The sequence below is a fragment of the Mustela lutreola genome, chromosome 5 (assembly GCF_030435805.1).
Source record: "Mustela lutreola isolate mMusLut2 chromosome 5, mMusLut2.pri, whole genome shotgun sequence".
NCBI classification, from domain to species: domain Eukaryota; kingdom Metazoa; phylum Chordata; class Mammalia; order Carnivora; family Mustelidae; genus Mustela; species Mustela lutreola.
This window is the reverse complement of record NC_081294.1, coordinates 19,371,996-19,396,538: the sequence shown is the minus strand read 5'-3', so window position 1 is coordinate 19,396,538 and position 24,543 is coordinate 19,371,996. Positions and strand designations below refer to the sequence as shown.

Sequence of the window (24,543 nt, the reverse complement as noted above, 5' to 3'; positions counted from 1 at the left end):
CCTAAGAATACAGCAGCAGGATGTAGAGAATCTCTAATTTTGTATGCCTCGCGACTCTAACTCAAGTTCAAGTTAAAAGTGCTATCGTTTCTGCCACGTCTTCCTTCAAGTGAAGTCATATCTTCTATATATTAAAATTACTATTTGACTTATGTAATTTTATCTAAATATTTTCTTTTTGTTCATTTTTTGGTGTTTTTTTTTCTTTTTTAAATTCCAATGCAGTTAATATGTAGTGTTATATGTTTCAGTTGTACAATATAGTGATTCAGCAGTTCCATACGTTAGTCAGTGCTCATGAAGACAAGTGTATTCTCAGTCTCATCACCTGTTTCACCCAATCCCCAACCAGCTCCCCTCTGGTAATCATCTATTTGTTCTCTGCAGTTTAGAGTCTGTTTTTTTTTTTTTTTTTTTTTTTGTCTTTTTTGTTTTGTTTTGTTTTGTTTTTCTTTCTCTCTGTCTCTGTCTCTCTCTCTCCTTTTCTTTGTCCATTTGTTTTGTCTCTTAAATTCCACATATGAGTAAAATCATATGGTATTTGTCTTTCTCTGACTTACTTTGTCTAACATTATACTCTCTAAGTCTATCCATCCACGTAGAGCATCACAGGTTACATACATGGTAATGATATACAGCTCCCAGCTGCCAGCATGACTTCCCCATAATTGCCTCTTCCCCAGTCCATTTGTCTTCATTGAAATTGCTGTATTGCTTGGATCTTTTTTTCCCTCTGGATCTTTTATAGAACCAATATACATAATTTTACCTATTCAATACTTACTAAACATTTTCCTGGCATAGCTCCTAAGAAACTTTAGCAGGCTGTGTGCTGTGTTCCTGGTTTTAAAGTGGCCTTTTTTTTGGTGAAATATACTATTTTTTTAAAAAGAGTTCAATTTAAATCCAGTGGTGTTATAAAGTGGCAATACAAAGATACTCTTCACACAATGAAATAGTGGTTATTATACATCAAATATGTCTGTGGATCTTTGAAACAAAAATAAAATGTTTAATCAGAATGCAAATCTAAGGGAAGAATCCATTTACCTATACTATATGGTAACAGAATTAATGCTTACTAATGACAAAATCTATGCCAAAAATGTTGTCATATAATTGAATTTATGCTGACTTGATGTAGAAAATGCAATTGAATATTTTTAGGTGTTAATAATGGTAAAACCAACTGATATAAAAACAGGGATAAAATAGCTTTAGTAATGCAATGTATTTATGGGATAGATAATATAATACTGGGCATATTATAAATTGTTTAGGTCATATTATGGATGTTAATGCATTAATCAAAGGAATTTATTTAAATGCTTGTTCTGGAAATGATCTAAAAAGGACAATAAAAATTAGCACACATAATTTGCCAACAGAGAACTGGAAAATATAATTATATCATGTTTGAAAAAGAACCAGGGTCCCTCTTTATCTTTAATATAATATTGCATAATCCTCTAAATTGTGTCTTTAGTTTTCAAACTGAATTATAAGAAATAAGACAAAACACATATAAGATGATTTGACAAAGACAATAATGCTTTATATTGATTTCTATATTGCAACTTTACATCATGTTTCTATAGAAATGAAAAAACTTACTTGCCAAAATACCAAAGAATTCAGTTGTTCTTTCTTTCGTTTAGCAAATATTTGTGGATCACCGTATCAGATATTAACATATTTCTCAAGAAGTTCTCAGTCTGTTAGGGAAGACAACCCAGTATGAGAAATAATGTTCATTGAGTGCTGAATATACTTCAAGAATGTTACTTGTTTTTTTCATGCTTGATTTCCTGTTTGAAATGTAACTCACATTTTGATGTTGAAATGAATTGCTAATACAATGTGGTAAATGGTACACTTAGATACTATATTTAGAGATGAGTGGTAAAAGATACTTTGGGAGGGAAGGAGACAAATAAGCTTCTACTTTAGGTAATCAGGAAACACTCAAAGGAGAAGGTAAATTTATGTCTTTCAGAAGTAAAATAATTTTGTCAACTTGAAAGAGAATTTGTGAATTATTCCAGAGATTCGGTGTTTTGGAAGCTTATGTGTGAAGGGTAAGACATGCAGTTTAAATGCAAAACTGAGTTTATATTGTATTAATAGAGAGGGCTAGGGCTTATTAAGGAGATTTGTTAATTACTAGTCTGTTCCAGTTAGAACTGATTTAAAATAAAAGTCTAAATTACGCAGTCCTTCAAAGTAGAATCACATTAGCTGTACTGATGGCTTAAGTTGTTCTTCTAATGCAATTTATTCAAAACCCAGCATAAGGATTGTACATTTCAACTGATTTTTAGAACAGGTTTGGAATATTAAAAGAGAAAAGAGTTTTATGGCACTTAAACATTATTTTGTATTATTATTCAAAACCACAATTTAAAAATAGTATTTCATGAAGTTTTCCTAATGTAAGTGACAGTTGGGGCTTGGGAAAAGATATGCCATTACTGAATGTTACTCCCAGACTTGTCATCTTTGTTTTACTTTACTTTTATTTATTTATTTTTAATATGGAACGTTAAATGTTATTTGAGGATTATGCTTGCTAACCCAGGGACTATAAAGCATTTGTAAGCCACCAGGATTGTGAAGTGGTGGGAACTGATGAGGGGTATAACTATTTTAAATTGTGCCTGACAGTCTCCCAAATAATGGGATTTTATCCCAACTTTAGCAACCTGATTGATAAACCTGACTTTAGAATGATATCCAACACAATGACTTTAATCAATTTGCAGCATAGTTGGTTTCTTATACATATGCTAAGACTTTATTTATTTTTTTTACTAAGACTTTACTTGGTACAAATGTATGAAAACTCTAACCCCAACTTTTCTGTTTTTAAAACATCTTTAGTTAAAATGTATACATTTTAAAATGATATATATGGTTAATAAACTGAAGCTACATGAGTATCATACCATGGAGTTACTAAACAGCATCGTAAATTGATAACATACTAGTCTGTTGAAACTAATGTTGACTCCAATTTTATAACTATGAAAAAGACTTTGCTTCTGGGAATGCTTTTTTGCATTTGATCCTTACAGTAATTCCTTAACAGAATTTTCAGCTTCTAGGTAAGGTCAGTCGGTAATGTAGCCATCTGTAATGTCAACTACTTTGTGAGAAAAAAAAAAAAAAATACTTCCCAGTCAGTTGAATATGGCAATAGATAGTGATTTAATAAAGCAAATATTCAGAAGGCCATCATTTTAAATGCTGAAAAAAGTGCCAGCTCATGCCTTGGAAAGAGGAGGAAGGTAGAGATTTTGAGCGGTGGGGAGGGTGGGGGAGTTGGGGGAGTAGGAGGGGGTTTATCCTGTGTGTTTGTGTGTGTGTGTGTGTGTGTGTGTGTGTGTGTGTGATAAATTGATGATATAGTTTTCATTCTATATCAGTATTATATATACTCCTATGAAATTATTACGTTACTATGTGTGTGTTTACATTACACCATTTTCTCCTACAAATGTTAATATTGTTATGTATTTTGCTTCTCTTTCTACATCCAGATTTTCCTTGGATCGCCATACGGACCTTGACAGGATCTTTAACATACATTCTGGAAATGGATCCCTTTATACATCAAAGCCCCTTGACCGTGAACTATCTCAATGGCACAATCTTACTGTTATAGCTGCTGAAATCAGTAAGATGAACTTTATAATATTTAACATATATTAGGTTTTATTTCATATTAAAAATAATTTCTTCTCAGCGCACCTGGGTGGCTCAGTGGGTAAAAGCCTCTGCCTTCGGCTCCCGTCATGATCCCAGGCTCCTGGGATCGAGCCCCGCATTGGGCTTTCTGCTCGACAGGGAGCTGCTTTCTCCTCTCTCTGCCTGCCTCTCTGCCTACTTGTGATCTCTGTCTGTCAAATAAATAAATAAAATCTTTAAAAATAATAATAATAATTTCTTCTCATTATACATGTGAATTGTAATTTTAATCTAAGGTTTTAAAATGCTTCAAACTAATACTACATTATATATTAACTAACCTGAATTTAAGTAAAATCTTAATAAAAAAAGAATAAAGCATTTATTTCAAGAAAAAAAAAGACTTCTCAACATCTATAATTCTTTTTCAATAGTTGCCCTATATACTGAGGGATAGTTGTAGGTAGACCAAATCAACATTTAATATTGTCTAATAAAAATTATCTAAAAATTGGACCTAAAGATATCCTTTTTAGGGGGAAAGTATATGAATTAGATTTATTACATAGACACTATAAATTAAAATGTATGCTAAATGGTAAACGTACCATTTAACAACAAACATGTAGGTAAGTATTATTTCTTCCTCTTTACAGGTGAGGAAACCCAGGTATTGGTAATAATAGCTAACATTAAGCACTCTATGCCAGGTATTATGTTAGGAATTTTATATTAATTTTCTTCTAGTAATATTCTTACTGACCTTTTTTCACGAGAAGGAACTAAGGATCCAGAGGTTTTGGTACCTTGCCCAAAGTCACCAGGCCAGAAGTAGTAAAACTGAGATTTAAAACTAATCCTTCTCTTTTCAGATCCAATACTGAATTCTACACCTAATTTACAGAATTTTATCCAAGTAATAACAGTCAGATCCAGGATTCAAAATCATATCTGTCTTTAATTGCAAAGGTTCTTGCCCATTCAAGGACTTGCCGCATAATTTGTGGAGGGCATTATAAGACAAAACGTCAGACGTCTTGCTCAAAAATGACTAAGACATTTAACATGGGAATAGCAGAGCCTTAAAATAAGCATGGGGCCCTTCTTAGAGTGAAGCCCTGTGCAGTGACTCAGGCCTGTGCAGCCACTTTGTCCACTCAGGCAAACTTGTTCAGGTCTCTACATCCTGTGCTGTGATTTACTGGAATGAAGCAACTCTTTACTCTAAAAAGAAGCATTAATTAGGGACTGAATGATGGTGAAAAACTAAGCCTATAAATTCCAGACCTGAAATACGAAGCTGAATTCACAAACACGTATCAAGGTCAAGTTATTTGAAGCCACCATTCCAGGATTTGGAAGGCAGAGCAATGGGACCAAATCGCCAAAAGTCTCAGAAAAATGGAATGAGGCTGGACTGATCATTAACCATGAATTCAAAGCTTCAGGATAAAATGGTAGATTTAGCTTTCTCCTTAAATCTGGCTCTGAAATGCTGATTAATTCCACCATCCAAATGACCCAGTTTTTCCGTAGTCAGATATAAATGGCTGTGTCTTTTAAGGGTGACTGAAGAAATTTTTTTTGTTGTTTTTCTTTTAAGGAAGGCTTTTTTCTTTCTTTCTTTTCTTTCTTTCTTTCTTTTTTTTTTTTTTCCCCTATTATCTATCTCCATGTCACTGCAGTTAGATGTGTCCAACAGGGTCCAATCTGATCATTCCCGCATCATGGTTGTCTGTGCTCTCTGCTTGATTCAAGATCCTAATTCAAGCCTAATGAGTTAGGAATTGCATTTTCCATTTCAGATACTTTGAGAAATTTAAGTTCTAAAGCTAGTTGAAGTAATTACAATTCTGTAAAAAGCTAAGCCAATTACGTTCTTCTTTTTAAGAACTAAACCTATTTTTTGCCCTTAAGTGAAATCAATTTATGGAGTAACTGCTGGAAATGCGTACCTGCCAAGCCTCAAGCAGTCAGAAGCCTATTATGCTGTTCTGGGCGTTAAATGGATAAGGGAGAAAGGGAAACAGCATATAGGAAATTGTTTTTACTAGATTTTAAGCCCTGGGTTTGTGGTAAGTGTGCACTACACCAAGCCCTAAGCAGGGCAGAATGATGTTTAAATGTACTTCCTACCAGTGCATTTTCAAGCCCTACCTCTAACAGTTTAATTCTACCTTCCACAGCATGTGTCACATCCTATGGCAAGGGCCACCTCAGGTGAATATTTTGTGCATTACACCATGAAATAACTTCTCTTTTCCTTCTTCAAAAATATTTTTTAAATGCCATTTGGAGAATTAAGAATCTAAAATTAAGGTCACAATTGGATCGTTGAAATCCATAATGAGTTCCTCTCACCACATCTGAAAACTTGACTATAATCATCTACTGAGAACAGTAGAGCAAAGTTTATGACCAAAGAACTCCATTATCTATGCCTAGTTCCTTGAGAGTGGAAATTCTTGCCCTAAGCAGGTAGAAAAGATACATCTTTGCAAAGGCTGGGATTTCTAGATAACAGTATAAGCTTTTGTTTTCTTGGATAGGGCAAAGACCCCGAATAGATCGGAATGCTTTCACATTCTAGGGTCCTTTATTGCTGATACATTCTTGCTAGAGGAGAGTGTGCCTGCAGGACTCTGAAAGAGAATCGGGTGGTAAATATTCCAACTACCGTTCCCTGTGATGCTTCATGGAATGCTTTATGTTTTTACTGCGATATCCACCAGTAAAAAGGTTAGGGTGAGCACTGTTGTTTGAACAGGTGATTCTAAGCCTAATGTTTTACAAACACATTTATCCTTGTGGATTTAGCTTTTGATTTGAAGAGACTTTTTGAGTGATTTGTAAAGCTGGAGAATCGTCATTTTGTGTCAGGGAAAGGCCTGACAGTGTAGTTTTCAGATATGACATTGTTCTGCTTCTCCTGACTTCTAGCAAGTGTTACATTGATGTCAAGACAATGGAAAGAAAATATTTTACTTGTGTCACCAACTCTATTAGGTGAAAAACCACATGCTAGAAAATACAGAAGAATCATACCTTCCTACTCACACCCATAGCAACGTCATAGCTCTAGTAGGTTGTGAATTCATTTGTGACAAACACTTTGTAGGTGAACTCTGGCTATTTGCAAATGGTTAAGGACTAGGTGGGCTAGAGAAAGAATGGAATAGAATTTTTCTTCTTTTCTTTTTTTCTCTCCTTTCTCCACTGCTCCCCAAATGTATGAACTGTAGGGAAACTAGTTAACGTATTTTTTTATTGTGTGAGTGCTTTGTGTGAGCCGACACAACGTAAACTCTCAAGCAATGTAAGATGAAAGAGGTATCACAGTGATAATAAAGATGATTTTAATAGTTGACATATATTGAGTGTTTACCAAGGAACTAATACCTTGATAACAGTGTTTGATAGTTTTCATGCATTAAGTGACTTAATTTTTCAAATAACCCCATAGATTAGAAGTTCTATTTTAGTTTCTAACTGGGTAAATTGAAGCATTTGAGAGATGGAGTACATTGACCGGAGGCACACAATGAGTGAGTGGTGAATCTGGGATTCCAAGCAATTCCGTTCTACACCAGGGTCTGGAATCTCCAACCACCTGATGTGCTAAGTAGTAAACAATAGGCACTACATTAGCAAATGGGAAATCAGAACCTAAGAATGGAATATACGGGAGTGATAAGACTGGAAAGGAGTGTTAGAGGATGCATTTGTCTTCAAGTTTCTCTTGAAAAAAAGAAGGCAGATAAAGACACTTCACACGGATTTAGAATTCTGTCTGCCTTCCTTCATAACGACTCAACCTTGTAAACGTCTCTGCTGAGTAATCAGTTCTTCCACATTATTTTTAAAAGTGCTGACTTCATTATTTTACTAACAGTGTAATTACATGGAGAGAAAGGAGGAGAAATAAATTATTTTGCATGGTAATAACCTCCCTATCTGTACAAGACAATACTTTCTTACCCTTGTATATGAAAACTCTATAGATTAAAATTAGCAAGTCAGATACATTTCACAAAGGTAAATAGTACGATCCCTAACCCATGTTAGTAGAGGCTGTTTAATAAGATTGCTATTGTCCCTCACTCATTTGTTATTTGTTTTGTTTTGCTTTGCTTTTAGCTACTTACCTCCTTTCTTTTTTTCCGTTGATCTTCAGTTTGACTTTGCTGAAGTCCACACAGAAGCTGAACTGCACCCAAAGACTAAGCTTCGGATATCACAAAAGCTGATAAATATAACCTGAATTTACGATGTCAGGACACTCTCAGATACCAATACCAGTGCCTAGAAAAGTCCTTTTGTGGAGATTATACAATTCTGACTAATACGAGGGTGTTACTCAAGGCTAAGCTAAATAGACATTCATATTTTAAAATTCCATTTACAAATCAAGACAATTTTTAATGCATATTTTTATGTGAACACTTGGATGCTTTTGATTTCAATATTTGTAGCAAAAAAATCATGATTATTATACTGTATGTCACTATTGAGCTAATTTTATTATACAAAATTGAGCCTGGATTATTGAAGTAATACTGGTAACAATTAATGAAATATTCATGTGCTTATATTTTCCTGTGAATTTTCACCAAACTTGTAAAATTAGTAGCTATATATTAAAATTTCCAAAAGGGGAGTTCGGAGTAGCCATTGGACCACATTTTCATGATTAAAGTCGTCAGGAGGTTAAGTTGAAATATAACAACTCCCACTTAGGAGCTAATGAGCATGGGCGAGTTAATAGTTTATTTAAAATTATTTCTTCATCCAAAAACTCAGTAAAGCTTAATATAATACTGCATGACAAATATTTAATAAATACTTGTTCTTATTTTACATATTTGGACTGTAAAGCCACAAATACAAAACAAACTCAGTTACACTGGATTGTGCTTTTTAAAAGATTTTCCAAAATAATACTAGTTCTCTTGAGGCCAATAATAACTGAATTTATGACTACTTAATTAGGCTCTGTAGTAATTTTCTTTATTGTATTTGCTCATTATGTTGGCAGAATGAACACAATGCTTATTTTTATGTGAGCACTTAGTATCCACAAGATACTTATATAAATTAAACCTGGTGCACACATTTGTCTTCCTAAACAAATTTTTCTTTTCCCTTTTCTAGACAATCCCAAAGAGATGACTCGCGTGGCTGTTTTTGTGAGAATTTTGGATGTTAACGACAACGCCCCACAATTTGCTGTGTTCTATGACACTTTTGTTTGTGAAAACGCGAGACCAGGGCAGGTGAGCACCCATACGACTAAAAGCTTCAGAAGATTTTAATGGCTTATTAAATGTTTTCCATTCCCAATCTTAAGAAGAATGAGTAAACAGAGATAAAAATGTTCATATAAGTCCCAGTAATATTAAAAAATAAAAAAAGGCTGATAAAATTTTAGGGTTCCAAATGACCCTATAGCTTGTTTCACATTTCTTTCGTGAAGTTCAAATGAAAGTATATCATTGTTGCCACAAAAGTCAAGATGTAGGAAGAAATAACTTTCACTTTGTAAATTTTCACAAACAAAACCAGGAAAAAAAAAACCCTCTACTATTTCTCTAGGTAAATACTGATAACCGCTAGAAGAGGTGGGAGATGGAAGTTAGGAGAACACCGACACATGGGATCAGCAAAACAGTGCATCAATATTCCAATGTATGCAAATGATTTCAAAGCAGGGCTGCAGGATTCACTCCTTAAATTTATACTTGTACTTCATCATTATAGCAACACTTAGAGTGCTTAATGACTTAGTTTTCCTCCTTTAGAACATTCTTCCTACATCAGCTTTGTTTATAACTCTTTAAGTCTTTTTCTCAGTGGACTCATTTTGTTGTTTGAAAAGCTCCAGTGTATATGGCTGAAGAGAAATGCTCTTAATTGGTTTGAGTGCTATCTTCACAGAAGGAAGCTGCATGTTATAAATAATAATTGGGAATCAAATGTGTTTTATTAAAGAAAGAGGAGCCATCACAAAACTACATTGTGTTTTGACATCATTTGATGCTCCCTATAAACATCAATGTCATTGTTACATTTTTATGCAAATTACGTTGTGGGGTAACACGAATTCTTCCTTCTGAAGATTCTAACAGGAATTCAATAGCCTGTCTATTGTTTGAAATGGTGAAATTGCTGCAATTGGATTTATTTTTTTTTATTTGAAAATGTTATGGAAATGTTTAATTTGGAATATTTAAATGACAAAGCTACTTCCGACCTACTTCCTAATGAAACAGTGTTTGCCCTGGAAATACCATTCCAAATAGTACTCTGCTTGGAAGGCTCAGCATGATATAAGTTGAAGCCTTTTCTCTAAGAGATAAATTACCCACTTTACAACTGCCACATGCATTGCTCCCTCTATGGTTATTCCATTTGATTTTCAAGAGATATCTTTTCAGAGCATTTGAGTCATTTAAAATACTGATTTCCAAATGTATTCAAAATATACAAAATAAGGGATTGTGGGTCTTTTTTTTTTCCCTTATGCATCTTTGAAAAATAAAAACTAAATCTGGTTCAGTAACTTTATAATTTGGGAATTTTAGAAACCAGTTGGCATATTGCAGGAAAACAATAAAATCAAAGACAATTTTAATTTAAAAAGTAGCCTATCTGGACAAACTTGATAAGAATAACATGATTAGTAATTTTTGTCTAATCAGCTGAATGTGCTATAGCTTCCCATAGTAGTTATTTTTAATAAGATCAGTTTGTTAAATGTCATTTTGGTCTCCTGGCTGATGAATGGTTGCTTGAACTAAATAAACCATTATGTACTCAGTGATGGAATTCTAGGTTGCAACAGCTTAGCAGGCAAAACCAAGGGGGTTATTTGGAAAAGTCCTTCACCAAACCTTCCTTGAATTTTATGTTAATCTGTCTTCCCTCCTTCTAGGGATGTTGTAGCTTGTTAGAACTCGCGGGTGTACTTTAGTTATTTATAGAGTATTTCAACCCACCCAATTCTCCTCTGAATTAAGTACTGTTTTATTAAAGGGGCACTTTGAAGGACAGCATAGGAAATGGTTCCCTCGGTTTGGTGTGTGGACACAATGAGAAGACAGACAGAGTTCCTTTTCTGTCTATTCTCTGCTCTACGGGTAGGAGACGTTCCCCTTTGGAAAAGATGCAACTTAAAGCTGATGTAAATTCCCAGTCCCCTCTTGCGCCTGAACCAGGCTACCTCACTCCCTGTCTTATCCACCTCAGAAAGAGCATCTTGGGAAAGGAGAGGCGAGAAGACTAGCTGTTTCATTTTTCTTTCATTTTCCCTCACGCATGTCTCACTCCTTCAGTCAATAAGTTTTACTCCTTCAGTCAATATATTTCAATAATTTTTAATCTTTATGAGAAGAAAGAGCATTTCAGTCTCCCAGATTTTGCAGAGTCTCCCCAGGGAGGACTGCTGCTTACACTTACCCACAGATTGTATCTAAGCTCTAGGCCTTTGTCAGACCCCAAATATCCTATTACATATTTCCATGGAACAATGTTGAGTTACTTCCCTAACTGGTACTCTTTCCACTGAAAAAGCTGAAACATTAAAACTTAGGGACCAGTTTTCTTACTTAAATATCTTAAAATCCCGTCATCATCCCACACTCCATTACGGAATGATCACTGAAAAAAGCCTCAAGTTTACTTGAGATTATTTTAGAATAGCCTAGTAAAAATGCAAACCATTTATATAAGAGCTAAGGAGATTAAATATGAATGATTTATCTGTGTCTATTCTTCATGTGCTCAAAGATGAACACTGGACATCACCAGTGCTTTTACTTTCCCCCCATAATTGTGGCAACCTATTATATTGGAAATGAGTTAAAATGAACTTGACTCCAGGAGGAATAAATTGCAAGTGTTTCTATAGAAAGACCAGCTGGTTTTATCTCCTTCATGTTGCCAACTTCTGAATTCTATTTTAGCACATACATACATGTATATACATACACATATATGTACATATGCCTATGTATATGTTATATCCACGTATATATGGTACATATATGGAAACAAATAAACAAATATAGGCCAAAACAAAATATATTTGATCCTTGAACAACTCAGGGGCTAGTTCCTTAATAACATTTAAGAAAATATATCAGTGAATTACTAATTTTGAAACCAACAATGCTATCGTCTTTTATTCAAATAACACATTAATTAAGAATTTTTTGTGTAAACCATTATAACTTCTTACAGATATATGTACAGATATGGCCATTTTGTTCTCTGAAATGTATTATTTTGGTTTATAAATATAAACTGAAATTGTAATTTTGTGTGTGTGTGTGTGTGTGTGTGTTTTGGTATTTTTTTTTAATTTGTTTTTTATTTTCTGAAATTGTAATTTTTAATCACAGTTGAAAATGCATATTTATTATGAGACATTATTTTTTTTGTTTTAAAAGACTGTTAGCTCTACTTTTAAATTTCTATCATTTTGTATCTATATATGTGCTAAAATATTAATCTTAATGGTATATATAAACATAGAAATTTTATTAAGTCTACTACCTTACTTGATGTTGTTTCTTTTATGTCATTTTTTCCCTTCAGCTTATTCTTAAATCACTAAAAATAAAATCTTTTAGACTGCTTGACAACAAGTCAATCAAGAATGATTTTGTAACTGAATTGAAACCTCTTAAAGGGTATTAACTAATACTTTTTATACATTTTTCTCTTTAATTCCTTCACATATCTACACATATGTACCATTTTTGGTCTTATATTGGATAGGTAAGCAACTAGCAATAAATCCTTGCTTTCTACTTAATCTTGAATTACCATTAAAAAAGTTATGTTATATTTTAAAATCTATTTTAAAATTACTCAAAGTTTCAATGATTTTTTGGGCTGCTTATTCCTAAACATTTATCTTTGTTTGATCTAATTATATTTCTTGTATTATTTTGAAATCAGTGGCTAGAGTTGAAATTAAATAGGGAACAGCTAAAATTTATCACAATTTTATTTTTATAAGATATTTTAAAAGAAAATTTAATTGGATATAGAAAGGTTAAATAATTCTTTATTTTTTACAATTATATAATATTTTAAACTTGAAATCTCTTTTTACAGCAACAAAACATCAGCAACAAATATTTTCATCAAGTATTGACACCCTGTTAAATAAGTCAATGTGATAAAGCACATTCTTTTCAGTTAAGCATAAATTTCACCATTTATATATGGTATACAAATTTAGCAACTTCTGACGTTCTCTTGCAAAATTAAGATATGCAAAAAAATTATATAAAATGTTATTATACATATAAGTTAAGGACAAATTCTATATATATACAAAAAAGTACATAGTCATATGGTACATATATATTTATATAATATTAATCATACATGTTCAAAGTGATCTAATTATAGTAAAAGGTGTTACATTTTATGCTTTGTTACCAGATAGCTCCTTATATTGTATCTTATCCTAAAATAAATCAGAGATGATTATAATATAACCATTTTGCATGTTACACATATATTGAATTAAAAAATGTAATTTTATTGACAATGTAAATAAAGTGAACCATTACTATTAAAGTAGATCATAATCTTTAAGTCTTTCCTTTAAAAAGTTTTGCATGATATTATCTATGAAATCTATACATTCTTTGAATAGTTTTCACTTTTGATAAGGAGAAAAGCCATAATCACAATAGGTTTCTAAATTTTTCCTCCATTAGATAAACTTTTCCAGATCATTGTTTAAATACATATGTAATAACCTACTCATGTCAAATACTATATCTAAGTTAATAAGACTGCAAAGAATATAATATTGCCATTTGTTATTTTGAAGAAATGGATAATATTTGGGAGAAATTGAGAAGGAGGGAGAGAGAAATAGAGACAGAAAAAAGCAGAGAGATGTGGTATATATACACAATGGAATACTATGCAGCCATCAAAAGAAATGAAATCTTGCCATTTGCAACAACATGGATGGAACTAGAGCGTATCATGCTTAGCGAAATAAGTCAAGCAGAGAAAGACAACTATCATATGATCTCCCTGATATGAGGAAGTGGTGATGCAACATGGAGGCTTAAGTGGGTAGAAGAATAAATGAAACAAGATGGGATTGGGAGGGAGACAAACCATAAGTGACTCTTAATCTCACAAAACAAACTGAGGGTTGCCGGGGGGAGGGGGTTGGGGAGAAGGGGGTGGGATTATGGACATTGGGGAGGGTATGTGATTTGGTGAGTGCTGTGAAGTGTGTAAACCTGGTGATTCACAGACCTGGGGATAAAAATATATGTATATAAAAAATATATGTTTATAAAAAAAAAAAAAAAAAAAAAATTTAAAAAAAAAAAAAAAAAAAAAAATTTTTGAAGAGGTAAAAAAAAAAAAAAAAAAAAAAAAAAAAAAGAAAAAAGCAGAGAGGAAGGGAGAGAGAGAGAGAGAGACTTTTTTAAAGTCAAAGTAATAATTAAAAAGATGGAATAAAAGATTCATGCACAAGGAAGAAAATCAACTGCCTTGAAATTTAGACAAAAGCAAATGTTAAAAAATTACATATTGTAAAGCAAACTATAACCATAGATGTTTGATAAATACGCATTTTTCTTCTTTCTGCAGCTAATACAGACTATAAGCGCAGTAGACAAGGATGACCCTTTAGGTGGACAGAAATTTTTCTTCAGTTTAGCTGCTGTCAATCCAAACTTCACAGTACAAGATAATGAAGGTAAATTTTAGTACATCATCATTATGATTTCAGATGACATTAGCAAGACCTTTTCTCCAAAGTAACAATCATTTTATGTATTAATGTACTGATCTATGTTACAAAATGTTGTTTTCATCAGACATCTAATGAGATATTAATTTCTTTCTTGACCATATTCATTCTCTTAAATTTCAAAACAATAAAGATGTGAAAGAGGGTTCAATATGAGTACTAGTCAAAAGTTTGAATCTTGAAAGCATTAGAAAGGCTGGAAATAATGAGACACATGGGGTAGAGAAATGAATGACTCAGTGAGATCCTTGTGCAATTTCAATGAGATTTAGCAGCAACATATTCACAAAGCCAAAAAGGCATGGGATATGAGTGAGAAGAAGTGTCCATATTAGTCTGTGAGGGGTTTCAATACAAAGGCAGTTGCAAAGGTAAGATACATGATTCTTCTGTACAATATATAAATTTTATAATGTCTCTGTGATTAAAATGTACTGTTTGTATTTCTTATATTCCCCAAGAGGACAAAAACATATTTTAGAGGAAAAACTATGAAAATGGTAACTATTTTTAAAAAGCTGAGCAGCTTTATTCTTTGAAAATATACATGGTAATTATTCTAGCCTAAACAAAAGTATATAGTTAGAGCCTGTTTCCCCTTAATAAATTTATGTTAAACTAATTATATCAGCTAATCTTTCTTTAAAAAGGCATACTTATCTTGGAAGAGGGTAGATATAGTTATTCTTAAAATACATTTAATAACTACATTGGCATATTTATAACACCTCCGTAACAATATATATCCACTGGCAGAACCAGATTGCTCTATCACCTCTTGATGGCTTTCAGAATATCAGAAAGAAGTGTAAGATAATGGATAGTTTTCCTTTAACCCAGTTATTGTTTGAGGTATTTGATACAGCACAAACTACACAATTCAGTTGAAAAGAGGGCATCCACTGGTAACATCTGTTTATTAAATCAGTAGTTAATTCAGTAGTTTCTGAAATGTCTCTTTTCCATCTGAACATCTTTTCCATCTGAACATCTGATGTTCCTCTGAACATGTAAAATAATTGCGATGTGAAAAATTGTCATAGAGTTGGCAGATAAGATACAAGATGTCCAGTTCCATTTGAATATCAGCAAAACAGCACCCATCATTTTATTTGCTCAATCTGGCATCCTAAATATAGAACTTAGATTAGACATCCCTGGTACTGATTTGACAATATTATATCTCTTTCTAAGTGCATTTCAATTTGCTTTATGTTTCTGTTAAACTGAGTCATGGATCCCAACAAGCCAATTTTAAAAAGTAATAGAGACTTGAAATAGTATTACCTTATCACAGCATCTCACAATTAGTAGGTAAGCACCTTAAGACGAATCCTAATTTATTTTTAACAAGTAGGGCCATCTTTCTATATTCAGAAGAGTTCCTGATCTTACATAAATTACTCAAAACAAGAATCAAAGCCCTATGAGTATATATTTGAACATGTCATTATATAGAATACCACTAAAGTCAGATGGAATGAACTCACTATTGCATAACTCACTATTCCAAAGTGCATAAACTCACTGTTTTTTTTTTTTTTTTAATTGAGTGCATTTTGAAAGAAATTCCAATGATACAGACATCACCTTATGGCTCTTCTTAAGAAAAAGCCCTTGTATTTGTCTAAATGTTCATATTAGAAAACTTTAATTTTATGTTATCATTTTTAAAAATTAGTTGCCTATTTCTGTGATACCACACTTGGAGCTTTTGATTCTTTAAATTCCTCTTCCCTAGCTTATAGGTCAAAAGCATAACTGTATGATGACCTTCTGAATGTTTAATAAAATGATTTGAATAGGATGATTAGTTTAGGGTAAAACTTCACTTTATTCTTCAATGTATTAAAAGTATTGTAGGCAAAAATAAGATTTAGAACCTTTTGAAAAGTTAAAAAAGAATAAGACAAGAAGATTCTAAATATACCGATATGCCAACATCTGTTGTTTCTTCTGTTGTTGATTTTAGTCATTCTGACAGGTGTGAGGTGATGTCTCATTATAGTTTTGATTTGTATTTTCCTGATGATCAGTGATATTGAGCACCTTTTCATGTCTCTGCAGGCCATCTGTATGTTTTCTTTGGGAAAATATCTATTCATATCTTCTGCCCACTTTTTAATTGGTTTAGTTGGGTTTTTGTTTTTGTTTTGTGGGGTTATTTGTTTCTTGGCTGTTGAGTTTTGTAAATTCTTTATATATTTTAGATAACCCTTTATCAGATATGTCATTTGCAAATATGTTGTCCCATTCTTTAGAAAGCTTTTTAGTTTTGTTGACCGTTTCTTTTCACTGTGCAGAAGCTTTTAATTTTGACAAAGTCCCAATAGTTTATCCTTGGTTTTGTTTTCCTGGTCTCCAGAGAAATATCTAGAAAGAAGTTGTTATGGCCAAGTCAAAGAGGCTACTGTCTGTGTTCTCCTCTAGGATTTTTATGATTTCAGGTCTAACTAACATTTAGGTCATTTAGGTCTTTAGTCCATTTGGAATTTATTTATGGTGCTTGACATTTAAAAAAAAAAAAAAAGAAGAAGAAGAAGTGTTCCACTTCCATTCTTTTGCATGTAGTTGTCCAGTTTTTCCAACACCATTTGTTGAAAAGACTTTCTTCTCTTCCTTGGATATTCTTTACTACTTTGTTACACATTAGTTGACTATATAGTTACAGTTTCACTTCTGGGTTTTCTATCCTGTTCTGTTGATCGATATGTCTGTTTTTATACCAGTACTGTTTGGATCACTATAGCTTTGTACTAGAAGCTGAAGTCTGGAACTATTGCATTCAGCTTTGCTTTGCTTTTTCAAATTTGCTTTAGCTATTTGGGGTTCCATACAAATTTTAGAATTGTTTGTTCTAGTTGTGGAAAAATGTTGGTGGTATTTTGGTAGGGATTGTATGAAATGTGCAGACTGTTTGGGGTAGTATAGACATTTTAACAATATCTGTCCTTCCAATCCATGAGCATGGAGTGTCTTTCCACTTCCTTGTGTCATCTTCAGTTTCTTTCATCAGTGTTTTATACTTTTCAGAGTATAGATCTTTCAACCCTTGGTTAGGTTTATTCCTACGTATCTTTTGTTTTTTGAGAATTGATACCTTAATTTAATTTTCATTATCGATATATAGAAATGCAACAGATTTCTCTACATTGACTTTGTATCCTGCAACTTCACTAAATTCCATGATCAGTTCTAGTGGTTTTTGGGTGGAGTATTTAGGTTTCCTTATGGGGTATCATGCCATCTGGAAACAGTGCAAACTTTACTTTTTCCTGGCTGATTCTGATGTCTTTTATTTATTTATTTTTTTGGTTGTCTGATTGCTGAGGCTTGGACTTCCAGTATTTTATTAATTAGCAGTGATGAGAGGTGACATCCCTGTCTTGTTCTTGACCTTGGAGGAAAAGAGTTCAGTTTTTCCCCATTGAGGATGATATTAGTTGTGAGTTTTTCATGTATGGCCTTCATAATATTGAGATATGGTTCCTCTAAACCTACTTTGTTGAGGGTTATTATCATGAATGAGTGTTGACAATGATGTGGAGAAAGGAGAACACTCTTGCACTGTTGTTGGGGATGCAAACTGCTGCACCCACCCTGGAAAACAGTATGGAGGTTCTCAGAAAGTTAAAAATGGAAGCACCCTGTGGTATAGTAATTGCACTACTAGTTACTTACCCAAAGAACATAAAAGTACTAATTCAAAGGGATATATGCACCCCAGTGTTTATAGCAGCATTATCTACAATAGCCAAATTATGGGAACAGTCCTAGTATCCATCAACTGATGAATGGATAAAGAGGAAGTGCCATACACACACACACATATATACATATTTACATATATACATATATATATATCCATATACATATGTGTATATATATGTACATATATATACACACTTAGCCACCAAAAAAGAATGAAATCTTGGCCATTTGATATGACATGGGGGGAGCTTCAGAGTATTATGCTAAGCTAAATAGGTCAGTCAGACAAAGACAAATACCGTATGATTTCACTCAGTTGTGGAATTTAAAAAAACAACACAAAGGTATAAAGGGAAAAAGAGAGAGAGAGGCAAACCAAGAAATAAACTCTTAACTGTTGAGAACAAACTGATGGTTATCAGAGGGGAGGTGGGTGGGTGAACAGGTCCTGTAGGTCATGGGGATTACGGAGTGCACTTATGATGAGTACTAGGTGTTGTGTAGAAGTGATAAATTACTAACTTCTACACCTGAAATTAATATGACATTGTATGCTAACTAAAATCTAAATAAAAACTTAAAAAAAGAAAATGGGAAAAACATATGCCCATATGCATATAAATATTTATTTTAGTGTAGATTTGAGAACAGAAGAATTATACCCTAATACTTTTTGGAAGATAAGTCAAATTTGCAAAATGCCAGGATTAAATTTATTTTTTAAATTTGCTTATGTACGTCTTATATTTTGGTAATCTTCTTTCCTAGCCTTTATAGTTAACTGATATAGTAGAAATGACTTCTTACTAATAATTTAGGAAATTACTGCTTTATGTTCAACAACTCTACCTGCAAGAAAGTTTCACCTTTTTTTCCCCTGTCATATTTGATTTAGCAACTAGCTGACTCACTCCTTTCCCTACATTAACATTTTGAGCAGGCTTACCAGATTGGCTAAAGAAGACTAAGTGTATTGGACAAACAATAGGAAATTATCATCTGTGTACATATTGATTTTTTTAAAAATATTGATTATAGATGGTTAGGTGAAATCTTTTTTGTTAAAAGCACAACCTCAAAAAAATAAAAAAAGTAAAAGCACAACCTCCATTGAGGGATACTGGATGTTATCAGATAAAGAAAATATCTGTAGCAATATACTAGTTAGTAGGATGCTTGGGTTTTTTAAATCCTTACATCTGCCTGTGCATTTATCTAGTAGTCCACATCTGTCGCCAGATGGGTTATAGATTGTATTTGTTTTAATGAGTAGAAATCAGAAGTTCATAAACATTAAATAACTTGCTGGGGAACCTGGGTGTCTTGGTTGAACACCCCACTCTTGATTTAGGTTCGGGTCAGGATCTCAGGGTCATGGGATCGAGCCCTGCAGCAGGTCTGTGCTCAGTGTGGAGTCTGCCTGGGATTCTGTCTCTCGCTTTCCTTGCGCCCCTTCCCCTGTTCAGACTCTCTCTTTCTCTCTGTCTGAAATAAACAAATACATAATAAATAAATAAATAAAATACATAAATAAATAATAAACAAAATCTTTAAAAGAAATAAAGAAAAAAGCAAACTTGTTCACCATTGTTCATATATTGTGACTCTTGAAGGATTTCGAGTGTGTGATTGATTTTAAAAGTCCAACTACCCGTAAAATTTATTCGTTCATATTTTTCTTCACGAGTATTGGGTTAATGTGTATATTCTGTGTTTGTATGTATAAACATATATGCATATATAAATAGAAAATACTCACTATGATTTTTTTTCTTGCTATGCTTGTTTTCTGAAAACTCTGAAAAACAGTATACCAGTATCCTTGCTATCCTGATAAAATGTTCACTTATAAAAATTCACCATCTTACCATTATCTGCCAAAAACTTGGAAATCAAATAAATAAACATAGTCTGAGACTCCTCAAATTACCTAATTTATCTTATCGGTATTTTAAAATATTGCATTGTAGGCATGTTACAGAAAAACCGATCTTCATTTTATATTTTACATAAACATCTCTTTACTTGGCTATCAAGCCACGGGGATCAGCATGAGAGAAATTGACGATCCCAAACCATCTGTAATCTATCTGTTAAAATTTATTTTAGATAATACTGCCAGAATCTTAACCAGAAAAAATGGATTCAATAGACACGAAATAAGTACGTATCTCTTGCCTGTGGTGATCTCGGACAACGATTACCCGATTCAGAGCAGCACGGGCACGCTGACCATCCGCGTGTGCGCCTGCGACAGCCAAGGCAACATGCAGTCCTGCAGCGCAGAAGCCTTGCTCCTCCCCGCTGGCCTCAGCACCGGCGCCCTCATCGCCATTCTCCTCTGTATCATCATTCTGCTGGGTAAGCGACCTCATGGAAATCGGGATTATTTCCTGGACTGTTTGCGTTAGTGTATTTGTGGATAAGAGATTCTGTGATGAAAATAACTCCTCCCCCATTAACTCCATCATCGAAGAGAGACCTACATGAATGATAGGATGTTGTTTATATTAAAATAGTTTATCTGATCAGATATTTATTGCCTTTCTTTCAGAAATCACGAGACTGAAAATTAGAGCTATCCAAAACATTTTTTCAAGGTTACACAATTTCTGAGTAGCTCAACCAAGGCCAGGTACTTTGCTGACCCTTATAGCTAGTTTTTTTTAGGAAATGTAAAGTTTATTTCCAGCTTTTTACTGGTATGATGGCTGGACGGAGCTTTTCCACTGAAATCATGTTAAAATAGCCCTTTACCTGGTTCACCTTTCCCTGAAACAATAATACTTGATTTTATAACCTGGAGCAAATTGCTTTTTAACTGCTTTTGAATGAAAAATCAGATTAAGTTTATCCTCCAGTTGCATTATCTTAAAACTATTGTGTATATTCCTATGACCCTAATCAAAAAACATTGTATCTGACATTTTAAGAAGCAGTAAAATGAACTTGGGTTTTGGAGCCAATCTTAGTAAGTTTCATTAACCTTATTATTAGAACATTTTTTACTGGGTAAGATCGTTTGGCTGACAATAAACAATCTAAGGTTTAAAATCTTTACATTATGGGTTTATGTGTGTGCCTGAATATATGAATTTAAGCAAATTTTTTTTGAAAGACTTGAAGAATAAATGTAATTTTTTTTTCTGTCTCAGCGGTGGCCTATTTATTTTTTAACCACTTTGAAGGTCAAGGATACTTACCAGTTGATTAAAACCTTATTATTATTATTAATTTTTTTTTGCATTAAAAATTCCCCTTGTTTGCCCTTTCACAGAAGCTTGAAGCAGGTCGTCTGACTGTCCTGTGTTAATAAAAAAGAAAAAAGCTAAGAGCCCTCCCCATACTAATGTAATTCTCTTAGTTCAGTCCGCTCTAACCATACCATAAACTGGATGGTTTTAACCACAGAAATGTATTTCTCATAATTTTGGAGGCTGGAAAGTTCAACATCAAGGCACTGGCAGATTCCAGATTTGGTGGGGGCATACTTCCTGGTTTCGATGTGGCTGTCTATGCTGTATCCCCATAGGACAGACAGCAGTCCTCTCTCTTGTTTCTTTTCATAAAACCACCTAATCCAATTCATGACAGCTCCACGCTTTGACTTAATTACCCCCTAAGCATCCCACCACTTCTAAATATCATCACTTTGGGGATCTGGGCTTTAACATGAATTTTGAAAGGACACATTCAGTTCATAATAATAATAAACCCCATATCTTTTAAATGTTTCTTTTAAAGAAGCTAAATAAATATAGCTATTTCATCATACATATACCTGTAAAATATTTTCCCTCTCTTTTCTTATTTAATTGAATTTAGATTTGTTTCCTTGAAAATTATTCTTTTCAGGGATCGTGTCCAAAATGTTTGGAAATAGTGAATGAGAGTGGAAAATTAATACAGCCAGAGACAATTTAACATTCTCCTGTCTTTTATGCTATTATCATCATGATTAGTAAAATCATTATGTTGCCATTAGTGATACCTTCTTAGGTATCAGTAGTAAGGAAATGCCATTCTTTTTCTTTTTTAAAAGATATTATTTATTCATTTGACAGACAGAGATCACAAGTAGGCAGAAAGACAGGCAGGGGGTGGGTGGAAGCAGGCTCCCCACTGAGCAGAGAGCCTGATGGGGGGGCTCGATCCCAAGAACCTGAGATCTCAACCTGAGCAGAAGGCAGAGGTTTAGCCCACTGAGCCACCCAGGTGTCCAAGAGATGCCCTTTCTGAATGATATACATTGCTATTTGTAGATCTCCTGTTGTTTGAGATATATCTAGCTAAGTTCCTACATGCTTTCTATAGGTAATTCAATGTAGAAATTGAAATTTACTTTTTGCTGTCGTGTAACTGGGTAACTTTCTTTTTGGTCTCATGTGTGATATACATTTCTATGTAATACCCCAGAGATGGCTAAACCGGTGGTGTACATCCATCAGCAAAGCTATTTAACCAAAACCAACACTGCATTTTGTGAAGCATGTTGCCTTTTTAATATTGTACAAGGATGTACAAAATAGGAGCATATTTTCATCCTTCTTAATTGTTTTACTTGAAGCCAAATTCAATTTGTGTCTATTTTTTATGTAACACCTTATGTCACCATTCAATGCAAAGTATAAATAATGTCTGTACAATAAGGAACTCACTTCAAACAGTTCTTAGAAAAATAGACACAATATCACACTGCCTTTGAGAACTATCCCAGATGGCTTTAAAAATGCATTAGAAACACGGCTTGCATACCCCACCCACCCTGGCTAAACCCCCAGCTGCCTCTGCCCTTTCCCCCACCAGCACCGATGGAAGCACAACATGAACCTGAAATCCTCGCCTGTCCCGGAAAACCTCCATCACTTCAATTCCTCCCCAGTCCTTCTGCTGGTTATTTATGCAGTGTTTTAGATGGCCCGCTAATGAATCTCCTTTTCTTTTTTTTTTTTTTTTTTTCCTTTTCAAGTGATAGTAGTCCTGTTTGCAGCCCTGAAAAGACAGCGAAAAAAGGAGCCTCTGATCTTGTCTAAAGAAGACATCAGAGACAACATCGTGAGCTATAACGACGAGGGCGGCGGCGAGGAGGACACGCAGGCCTTTGATATCGGCACCCTGCGGAACCCCGCGGCGATCGAGGACAAGAAGCTCCGGCGAGACATCATCCCGGAAACTTTGTTTATCCCTCGGAGGACTCCCACGGCGCCGGATAACACGGACGTCCGGGATTTCATTAACGAAAGGCTCAAAGAGCACGACCTCGACCCCACGGCGCCCCCCTACGACTCGCTCGCCACCTACGCCTACGAAGGGAACGATTCCGTGGCCGAGTCGCTGAGCTCCCTGGAGTCGGGCACTACGGACGGAGACCAAAACTACGACTACCTCCGCGAGTGGGGCCCTCGCTTTAACAAGCTGGCGGAGATGTACGGGGGCGGGGAAAGTGACAAGGACCCGTAACCGAGGACCTGCGGCGTCTGCTCGGCTCAAGCAAGAAGAGGAAGTAACTTGACAGACGTCGTCTCCACTACACAATATTTGATATTCAGGAGAATTTTCCTGCCACGCAGCACAATTTTTTCCCATTTCCTTTTTTAATTTGTTCATTAATTACATTAATTTTTTTTTTTCCCTGTAGGATGTCTCATGGAATATATACGAAATTTTATTTAATCACTTCCAAGAGCCAAAGCTATGGAAATTCAGTGTTGTCCATCTTAGAAATAAAAGATAATTTTTCAGAAACACGAACAGGATAGTTCTCCCTTAAGCAACCTCACGAACAAGCCGCTTCTGTTAGATACACGTTCTGCCCTTGCCAATGAAGCTTTTAAAAAGGTGAAGAAAAACAATTTAAGGTATATCCTGTTCTGTACATTAAATTAAAAAGAAAAAAAAAGTACATGTGGTGTTAGTAGGTGTGATTTGCAACCTGGTATACAAACATTTGTGCAATTTCATTTCATCAAATTCTATCTGCTAATGTTTTATATTTATATTTTTGTATTTATTTTTAAAAAAAAATAAACAAGTTTTTACAACTACCTTGGCTCCAGCTTCATTTTTTTTTCCCTAAGAAGAAAAAAGAAATTTTTAAAAAAAATTTATTTATTTGTCAGAGAGAGAGAGAGAGAGAAAGACACCATGAACAGGGGGAACAGCAGACAGAGGGAGAAGCAAGTTCCTCAGTGAGCAAGGAACCTGATGTGGGACTCAATCCCAGGACCCTGGGATCATGACTGGAGCCAAAGGCTGATTAACTGATTGAGCCATCCAGCTGTCCCACCCCTAGGAAGAAAACTTTTCTTTATGGACTCACTGTCTTGGTACAAAATGACAATGAATGC

The 24,543-nt window shown here is 34.1% G+C and overlaps 1 protein-coding gene across 1 annotated transcript in view; it reads left to right on the top strand.

Annotated features, from left to right (window-relative positions):
* The window catches only part of LOC131831614 (cadherin-10), a 172,493-nt gene extending 148,286 nt beyond the window's left edge, over positions 1-24,207 (top strand). The window contains exons 8-12 of the mRNA XM_059173703.1: positions 3,540-3,676; positions 8,839-8,960; positions 14,323-14,431; positions 20,306-20,557; positions 23,166-24,207. Of these exons, the coding sequence (XP_059029686.1) occupies positions 3,540-3,676; positions 8,839-8,960; positions 14,323-14,431; positions 20,306-20,557; positions 23,166-23,656 (1,111 nt within the window). The 3' untranslated portion in view covers positions 23,657-24,207. The remainder of the gene's footprint in view (positions 1-3,539; positions 3,677-8,838; positions 8,961-14,322; positions 14,432-20,305; positions 20,558-23,165) is intronic.
* The last annotated feature ends 336 nt before the right edge of the window (positions 24,208-24,543 follow it).